The sequence below is a fragment of the Ipomoea nil genome, unplaced genomic scaffold (genome assembly GCF_001879475.1).
Source record: "Ipomoea nil cultivar Tokyo-kokei standard unplaced genomic scaffold, Asagao_1.1 scaffold2216, whole genome shotgun sequence".
NCBI lineage: Eukaryota > Viridiplantae > Streptophyta > Magnoliopsida > Solanales > Convolvulaceae > Ipomoea > Ipomoea nil.
The window spans coordinates 520,218-530,795 of NW_017618644.1; the positions used below are offsets into that span (position 1 = coordinate 520,218).

The 10,578-nt window shown below is 32.6% G+C and overlaps 1 protein-coding gene across 1 annotated transcript; it reads left to right on the forward strand.

The window, feature by feature from the left end:
* Positions 1-9,085: 9,085 nt before the first annotated feature.
* LOC109150171 lies at positions 9,086-10,436 on the forward strand. The gene is made up of 3 exons (XM_019298078.1): positions 9,086-9,368; positions 9,470-9,634; positions 9,694-10,436. The coding sequence occupies exons 1-3, from the start codon at positions 9,086-9,088 to the stop codon at positions 10,434-10,436; spliced, it is 1,191 nt and encodes a 396-aa protein (XP_019153623.1).
* The last annotated feature ends 142 nt before the right edge of the window (positions 10,437-10,578 follow it).

Genomic DNA, 10,578 nt, shown 5'->3' on the forward strand with positions numbered 1-10,578 from the left:
ATTTCACATGGCTATTGTTTGTTTGGATGCCGAGGTGGAGGCTAGCTGACCAGTCACCTCAACATGTGGACATGGTCTAGGAATGCATCCAAATAATTACTATACATTATTGTTTATTATAGGCTATAGCATTTGTTTTTTGTGCAAAAAGGGATGTGTATGGACATCCAAACAAGGCATCCTATGGATTTTTGGATACATCTATACACAATCTAACCTAAATTTTTTCTTTTTTGTTCAATTGGTAAAAACCTAATTAATCTTAAAAAAAAAATGAACTAACACATTATTTAAATGTTTAATAATACACTTATCTCAAATCAAGAGTCTGGTCTCATGTGACGTGTTATAATTGTCGAACTCTTCAATTAAGAGGTCCCTTAAGGCCAATCGCACCACTGAAATGCTGAGACTTGCAATCTAACGTGAATTTTTTTATTTTCTTTTTTTTTTTTAAATTAAAGTCATGTCATACAATTTTGACAAGAAGAATTGCAAAATTTGCTAAGACACTTTTCAATCTTTTAAAATTATTATTATTATTATTATTATTATTATTATTATTATTATTATTATTATTATTATTGATTAAAGAATTTTATTATTATTATTTTTTGTTTATAAAGTGATGTAAAAGTGAGACCACTTTTGAAAGATGAAAGAATTGTATGGATAAGAATGAATAGTGATTAATTGTAAATTTAGTGATATGACATTTTAAAAGTGAGGGAAGATTGCAAATGTATTGATAGCCTAATGAGCAAATACTATAGATACTTTAACAATAAACAACTTATTTAACATGGTGTATTGTAAATTTGTGATTTGACAAACTAGTCAATCAAGAAGCATGTTAATTAGTTTGATAATTAATCAATTATAATACATTAGGTTGATTTATCCCTCAAAGAAATGTGCACAAATCAACAATAAAACTAACTAATAACAAGATTTTCATTTGCCCTTTGACTAACCCAAATGAGCTTGAAAAGGCTTGACTTATATACGCGCGGACATGAATATCGTTCGGAAAAGTGGTTGGCTTTGCGAGCATAAGGTATGCTAAATTTCCAAAAATATTTTCTGACATTTTAGCCACTGTGTGGGTTTTCGGAGCGGTAGGAATGTGGCAACTTCCTTCCGGAGCGGTTGGTATCTTCCGCAACTTCCGGAGCGTTTAGAGGATTAATTCATATGTTACGAAATTAATTTCATATTAATTTCAGAATTAATCTCTAGGTTAATGGTCATCTGTTACAGAGATTTTTTGATTGATTGAATATCAGTTTTAATGTCATGATTTAATGCTATTAATTCCTCAACTCCTATATAAGTTCTTGGTTGAGTAGGTGGTTTTATATACAAAGAACTAAAATCTGCAATTGTTTTCTATCTCAAAACCCCGCTCTTCTTCTTTCTTGCCATCTGAAGTTCTTCCCACACTCTAGTTCACCAGGTTCTGCTGTTTGAGTGCTCAAACTTCGATATATATATATATATATATATATATATATATATATATATATATATATATATATATAATCAAATAGTTCATTTTCCTAAATGTCGGACTATCAATACAATGTCTATATACTCTGACCAATCATCTCGAATCTTAGTCGCCAAGTTAAATATATTTTTTTAAGGAAAATGAGCAAATAAGTCTAGGGATAGCAATTTGCCCCGTCTCCAACGGGGACAGCAATATGAAAAATTTTCAGAGAACTGGAACGGGGAATGTATATCATTCCCCGTCGGGGACGGGGACGAGGATACCGCTTCCCGCCCCGTCCCCAAATAATTACTAAAATTAAAAAAATAAAATATAAATATAAATATATAAATAAATAAATGAATAATATATATATATATATATATATATATATATATATATATATATATATATATATATATATATATATATACACACACACACACACAAATATTTTAAATTAAAACTTAGGTTTTTAATTTTTAAAATTAAAAATTACACTAACTTAAAATTTTGACTAAGAGTTAACCGGGGACGGGGATGGAGACTATTTTCAAATTCCCGTCGGGGATGGGGACGGGAACGGGAACAGTGAGTATACTCCCCACCTCCGCCCAGCCCCGTTGGCATCCCTAAATAGGTCTTTGAACTTTACACTAAGGGTCCATTTGAAAACTCAAAAAATGACTTCTGAAAGTCATTTTCTGGGTTTCTAGTGTTTGGATGCGATAGGAAAATCCAGTCAACAGAAAATATTTTCCGTTGACTGGGGAAAATGAAGGCATTTTGGCAGAAGCCATTTTTCGCCAACAACCAAAACATGGTTTCCTCGAGAAATTAGAACAGTCGAAAACCACAGCTGTTCTGGTTTCCGCCAGAAACCAGTGACCTTTTTTTAAAAGTTTCCAATGGAAACCAGTGATGTTTTTTTTTAAAAAAATAAATTATATTATTATAAATATTTTTATATTCTAAATAAAATAATTAAAATATTTAATTATGCAATTAAGCCCATGAACTGTCAAAAAAATTGTAATTAAACACTAAAACTTCTCAAAATGAGTCAAATAAGTCAAAATGAGAAGGTGACCTCTGGTCGTCTTTTTCTCCAATGGCGACCGATGAATGCCCTTTGCCAATCACCGGACGCATAAATTTTCGTCGGAAATGCCACCTGAACCCTAATGACCAATCATTCCATATGGATAACTGGCTATTGGGTTTAGATGCGTCAAAATGTAAAATTTGAATATTTAATTACACTTTTTAAAAACTCATGAAATTAATTGCACTTTGTATAAAGTTTTAAGACTTATTTCATCAGGATTATTTAGAACACATCAATTAGCGTGACGGAAACAAAGTTTTGAGTGTGGTGAATAATTTATGGTTATTTATCCAAATTAACCAAATCCAGGGCGGGCAATATGTATGGGTGATAATGGGGGAAGGCAGGGCAATGATTGATGGAATGCATATATAAATGAGGGAGGCGAAACCACAGCGGGATAATGTAGGGCCCAGATGTGGTGACAGGGAAATCCAGAAAGAATCGGGTTTCGGCGGTCTGTCGTTGGCTGGTACGACGTTGTCACGACCCAGCAATGTGATTGGTCCCGTCACCTGCAGCCTGCCCTATATACACTCTTATGTTATCTGTCCGATCCAACGGTTGAAAGCCGTTGATCGGCACTCTAATCGTTTTTACACTAGAACTAGAACGAAGAAACCTGTTTATATACGTATATTTGAATATGAGAGTCAAAAGTGTTGGTATAGAAGAGGATTTTGTTGGAGATATGTTGCATTCCATCAGAGCTGGCTCACCTCTTAATCAATTGACTGTTATATATATAATATAATAATAATCATAATTGATCACCCCACGCACGGTGCAAACTTGCAAATTATATAATAAACCCAACATTTACTATATATTATATTCTTCCACTCTTATTTATTTATTTTCATACATAGGTATCACATGAGGTAATACTAAAATCTAAACTCTAAGTGCAATGCACTTTTATATTTTTGTAAGTATAATCTTTTAATACTAACGGGATGTTTGGTTGGAAGGAGAGAATTAGGTGGGAAATGAATTGTAATTTCATGAAAAAAGAATAATATTGGAATAAAGTGAGAGTTTAGATTCCAGTGTTTGGTTTGCAGAAATAAAATTACTAGAAATTTCAATTCCAATGTTTGGTATACATGGGAATGGAGCGTTATGCTGTGCAACCGTATGCACCATGCAAGGTGCACACGGAATTGGATCCATAATTTCTATACTATAGATCTATAATTTCTATACTGTAGATCCATAATTTCTATACTATAGATTCATAATTTCTATACTGTAGATTCATAATTTCTATACTATAGATTCATAATTTTTAAACTGTATAATTATCAAATTATGAACATATAGTTTCGTGATTTGTGAATACAGAGTTCAACAATTGGGAATATGAACATTGAAAATTATGAACAAAGAGTTTTGTAATTGTGAATATAGAGTTCAATAATTATTAATCTATAGTACAGAAATTATGGATCTAATTTCGTGTGCATCATGCATGGTGCACACGGTTGCACATCATAATTTGCCTATGGGAATTAAGAGGGAATAAGTAGTATAAAGTTCAAAATGCTCATTGTTATTGTTGAAGCCATTCATAATGCAAATTATAGTTGTTGTACATAAAATTATAAACAATGCAAATTTTCATTCACTATTACATAGATTCATTTGCTATTATAATCAAAATTAACAAACACACAACTAATGACATTCACTATTGCATAAATTCATTCGCTATTATAAATAAACACACCACCCATGCTATATACACATCAAATTTAAATACTTAAGAGTTTTGAGAAAACATGCTTGATTAAGGTTGACCTAGAATGATTATTGCTCAGGAACGACGTTCTCTCTGTTGATCCAAGAATAATACGCGGCTATCATCTAAAAGGGAAGGTTAGAAATCAATTTTATGTTTAAAAAAAAAAAGGAGGGGTAATTTTGTCTCATGATTATCTTTTTTTTTTTCTTCCTAAAATTCATGGAATTAAAATCTTGTCTCATGATTATAAAAAAAAAATCTTGTCTCATGATTATCTTTTTTTTTTTTTTCTTCCTAAAATTCATGGAATTAAAATCTCCGGGGGGGGGGGGGGGGAGGGGGGAGGGGAGAGAGAGAAAGAGACATGAGATTATAATTCCATGAAAATGAGAGAATTGCAATTCCTTCCAACCAAACTAAGGAATTTAGTGACCTTTGGAATTAGGTGGGAATGGAATTTAAATTCCTTCCAACTAATCGCCCTATAAATGTGCAATATGTTACTATTAAATGTGCAAACCTAAAAAATTTTGAGAAGTGTAGATAATTACAAGTAAAGTTAGTGATAATTACAAAAATTTTCACCGTATTTTTTAAAATAAAATATTACCTAATCCATCCAATTTTTCGAGATGTAAGGGTTAAGATTGGTTCATATATATATATATATATATATATATATATATATATATATATATATATATATATATATATATATATATATACTGGTTCAAATGCGACACCCTATTTTCATGCGGCTGTGCTGATTGCGGTGCCTTGTTTTCATGCGGCTATGCGGATACGACGCCCTGTTTCCATGCGATCGTGCGGATTGCACCAACAAGTATGCACAAATGCATCACCACACGTGTAGGGTTGGGCAAAACGGTTTGATTTATTCGAACCGAAGTACCGATCGGTATTGGTTTTAGAGGAACCGAACCGAAAACCATTCGGTTTATATATATATGGGTTTTCGGTTTATATATATATAATTGTTAAAAAACCAAGAAATGGAGTGGATGTCCTAGGTGAAGTTCGAACCTCTAACCATCAAGTTTGGAGCTATAAGACCATTTGTGTCGATACTTACCAGCAGTACTTATTAAACTAAATTCCAGTTTCTAGGATTTCATTCTAGTGAACAAACTGGAATTAAATTTTGATTTGTGGGATTTCATTCCAGTTTCTTTAAACGGTTATGTGTTGAAAATTTTTATAAATATTTGAAAGTTATTCTTTTAATAATTTTTTTTTTTCAAATATTAACTATACAGATGGATGTCTTGTCATCAACAAAACATTTCAAGTGGCATTCCAAGTGAGCAACCTAAAGAATCGATCGGGCGAAAAGGAAAACGTTCAAACAGTGAACTTCCACTTAAACTGAACCGAACATTAATGTTAATCCGAATAGTTTGATTTTTTTAAAACTGAAAAACCAAAACCAAAAAAATACCGAACCAAAGCCCAGCCCACCCCTAATCACATGTTCAGAAATGCACAAGGAGAAATGTATAAATACACGATAAAAATGCACAACCCTGAAACATGCGGTCATGCACCACCACATGTTCAAAAATGCGCCAAGGTGAAATGCACAAATGCACCACACACGGATGCATATATATATATATATATATATATATATATATATATATATATATATATATATATATATATATATATATATATCTTACATATAATAAAGCTATATGATTGAGAGGTAATTAATGTTACAATTAATTACCAACATTATTATTATTACTAGCTATAAATATAAAATAGCCACAACATCTTTTACTATAAAAAAAAAAACACAACATTTGAAAAATAAAATAGCTATTTTTTTCTCGCCCATAACAAAGGATTACATTTATTGAATTAATGGAGTTATTAAATGTTATGATATTAGGATTAAGGATTCCGATTCCCGATTAATAAAAAATATGAAACGATGCAATATTAATTAAATCTCTGGTTTTAGCATGAAAGTCTATTTGATCTGATATGCTTTTGTTATTTATGGTGGTTCTTGAGATTACAATATTAATTAAATTTTTGATGAAAGCCTATTCGATATCTGAAACAATGCAATTAATGCAAGCCTCTACATATAATTTTTCTCCCTCTCAAATGCTTCAAAGAAATGACAGAAGCAAGAAGGGATGAAGAAAGCAAATGTTGCGGGCCGTGGGTCAATTATTGGACTTCAGAATAAAAAAAATCATTTAAGCCAATAAAAATTTAAATATATATAAATGTATATATGGTATGTGTCTTTAATGTTTTCCTGGATGTCCAAACTTAGGACTTTTAAAAGAAAAAAATACATTTGAATTATCTCCACAAAAAGTGGTCTTGAACTTATAAAATGACATTTGAGTTTATGAAATGCAATGTGCATAAAGAATATATTATATAATCATATAAAAAAAATGTGTTCAATTAGATCAGAGTTTAAATTTACTCATACAAAATTTGAAATTTGCTTTCTAAATGTAATTATCTTAGTTATTATTCGTATTGTAAAAATAATAATATAGATGAAATACAATTAAGAATAAATCAATGTAATTATGTAAATTCTCTAAGTTTATTTGAATATATACATAATTAGAGATTATATTAATCATACAAAATTTTAATTATAATTTTATATTCTATAAAAATAATGAATACTTGACCAATGGAAGTTCAAAATATTATTATATTAAACAATTTAAAATATTTTTATTTTTTCTATTTTTTATTTATATTTATAATAACATAATTTTTTCCCCGTGCATAGCGCGGGTGAATTACTAGTATATATATATATATATATATATATATATATATATATATATATATATATATATATGTCTAATGTCTGTCAGCCCATCCATCCCTTGTTCATATTATTCCTTGGAAGTCACAGTGTTTTTCTAATCTCAATCGTCCACCTGCCTAGATCTAACGGATCATATGTAATTTTTTTTTTTTTTTTAAATGATGGGGTGACATTTTTGTAAATAATTCGAACTTTGGTGCAAGTAACATGTGTTAAAAGTGCAAAACGAAGGATGGATATGGACAAGACAAAGGAAGGCCGGAAATGAAGAAGAAAGCGACATGACAAGGTAATTAAAAATGCCATGTGGCAGCCAACTAGCATGGTAACCGGATGATAACCCTTGTAAAACTTGAAAATTGGAAGAATCGTATGATATTGAATTGGTTAGTATAGGGACCTAGCTAATTGCATTTTTTTTTTTTTTTTTGAGTTCAGTGATTCAATTATAATTTTGTGTGCACTTCAATAACCTATTAGGAGGATTGTTCACAGTTTTTAATAAAAAATTGCCACCATGGATGAAAGAGAAGCAAGTGAGAGAATGCTAGAGGTCCTCCTGCAAAGAATGAGAATTTTGTGGTCCGAATGCAAGATAAAAATAACAATTAGTTATTCTTTTTTTCTTGCATTAAAAACCTCTTTTCATTTTATTTTTTTACTTGTTTTCTTTTTCTCTTTCCTTTTCATCTCTCCTACTTGGCACCTAAAAAGTGATAAAAACTCACACCAAAATCTCCACTATTGAGGATGTCATAGACCTAGCTAATACAAAGCTTAATTATTAATTAGTTCCTTCGTTCTTTCTTTCTTCTTCTTCTTCTTCTTTTCCCCTAAAGAGGATATTACCACAACTCCACCAAAGTACAAAAATCCAATAACAATGAATAGGCCGGTTTAGTAGGACTAGGGAAGAGATAAATTAGATAATACGGAGTAGAAGTGAAAGAGTCATGGTAGAAGTTTCTAAGAAATGAACAAAGAATTTAAAAAAAAAAATAAAAAAAATCATGAATTTGTATCTTTTATGTGTTGACGTGAGAAATGATAATGTGAGATTAAAGTTTTGTAATCATGGATTAATGTGATGCAGGCATAAATGGATAATTATGAGCTTAAGCAAATAAATGACTGAATATTAAACTAAGCACAAAATTAAAGGTGCAAATACATGATTATTCTAATTAAAGAAAGTTCTTTTCTGTGGGATGAAAGTTTGTAATGTCGAGTTTAGCATCCTTCCATCAAAACATAACACTAACAGTTATGTAAGTATAAGAAAATAAAATTATATATTTGCTATTAATTATAAGCGTTTGATTCCGACATTTTCCAAATTAAAAACAAAAAAGTATGGGGGGCATGTAGCATTGGAGACAAGAAGCACCACTACAAGCACGTGTACAATTGGCTTGTTGAAAGTGACAAACAAGGCCTTGTGGGGGATGTGATGTTTATGTATGTACAATTCTCAAACTATCACTTCTTTAGTCACTACACAAATCCTCAAGCATAGGATTCTTCTTCATTCTCTCTTCATTCAATTATTAATCTCATAATTCTCTTACATCAATGGCACATACTATGATACTAATTGGATCCAATCATCCAAATAAATTAATATGATATTAAGTATCCTTAGAAATTACACATTTTTATTAAGCAGCATTTGAGGGGCCAGTAAGCTAGTTATAGTTTAATTTATTGTTTTAACCACTTTTTTGAAAGATTGTTTAAATGAGAATGGTAGTTAATTTAGTAAAAGTGATTTAACCACTCTAATTTTACCATCGCTGGCTACTGTAACATTTTTTTTACCTTTAATTATGGACACCATTTGATAGGATGGTATGTGGCTAAAATAAATGGTTCATCCTATATTGGATTCAAATAAATTAATATAGCATTATGGCCCGCCAGGACCTTGTTCGAAGTGGTTGCAGGCTTAGAATTGGCAACGGAAGAATGACGAGAGTCTGGGACCACCCCTGGTTGCCTGATTCCCATGACCCTTTCGTTCACTCAGATCAGCTCGCGCAACATCCTGATTTGATGGTGGCAGATTTGATAAATTATGACCAGGGGATTTGGAATCAGGAATTAATATCGCAAATTTTTATTCCCAGGGATGCTGGCTTAATTTTACAAACCCCGGTGTGTGTGGATTTTAAAGATGATTGGTACTGGACAGGTGATATTAGGGGAATGTATACGGTCAAGAACGGTTACAGGCGGCTTGGGGAGATTAATGCCCCATGTGATGCAATATGGAATAACATTTGGAAATTACAGGTTCCCCCAAATGGAGAATATTTCTTTGGAGAGCTATCACAAATATTTTGCCAACAATTACTAACCTGGTTAGAAGAAGAGTGGAGATCCCGAATGTGTGCCCTGCTTGTGGGGTGCTTGAAGAGGATGTTATGCACATTTTATGCAATTGTGTTTATGCTAGACGTGTGTGGAATATTTCACAACTCCAAATCCCTAACTTTGGTGATCATGATTTTGTGCAGTGGGTGGAGCTTTGGCTTGGGAATTCAGCAATATCTGCTGGTTTTCTAAAAGATCAAATATGTGGAATACTCTACGAAATATGGAGGGCCGGAACATGGCGGTTTGGAATCTCGCGTTGCCTTCCCCAATACACCTTTGCGTCTCATTTCACCGCACCTGGTCCGCCTGGACCAAGTCTACTGCCCACGGCAGTGTTGCGCCCTTGCCGAGCCATATTACTGCTCTGCCGTCACCAGCGTCCGAACTGCTGCCTGCCATGCAACATGAACCTGCCGCGTCACTCCCCCATAATGCCGTACTATGCTCTACGGACGCCGGGTTCTATGGATCCCAACACGCCCCAACATTCGGCTTCTATGTGCGTAGCCCGGGAGGTGTTTTTATTGCAGCGGTAAATGGCCCACTCTCTTGCCCATATGATCGTCTTTTAGCCGAAGCTATGGCAATACGTGAGGCTCTCTCATGGCTACAGGACCACAATTATCACAATATTGTTATCTTGACAGACTGCGCAGTTCTCGTGGATAGCTTTCGGGACGTCACTTCTTATCGTTCGTATCTTGGCATTATTTTAGATTCCTGTTCACGTTTACTTAATTCTTTCTCAGCTCATTCTATTAAGTTTGTACGCAGAGGCACCAACTTGGTTGCTCATGCCTTAGCTAAACATGTAGGAGCGATTCATGCCCGTTCAGTCTGGAGGGACTCCCTCCCATCTTTCATTCCTTCTGAGTTAAGTTAATGCAATATATGAAGTTTTTGGTTTTCAAAAAAAATATAGCATTATGCCTTCTCAAGTGGGGGCAAAATTTTCTTATGAGGAGACCACTTGATTAATTGATCTCCTTATTTCTCTTATCGATAAATTAAGTTGTACCCTCTTA

Coding starts and splice junctions, on each gene's coding strand:
- LOC109150171 (XM_019298078.1), top strand. CDS start 9,086: ATGGCCCGCCAGGACCTTGTTCGAAGTGGTTGCAGGCTTAGAATTGGC. Junction 9,369..9,469: donor AGATGATTGGTACTGGACAG/GTGATATTAGGG, acceptor TGGAAATTACAG/GTTCCCCCAAATGGAGAATA. Junction 9,635..9,693: donor CAATTGTGTTTATGCTAGAC/GTGTGTGGAATA, acceptor GATTTTGTGCAG/TGGGTGGAGCTTTGGCTTGG.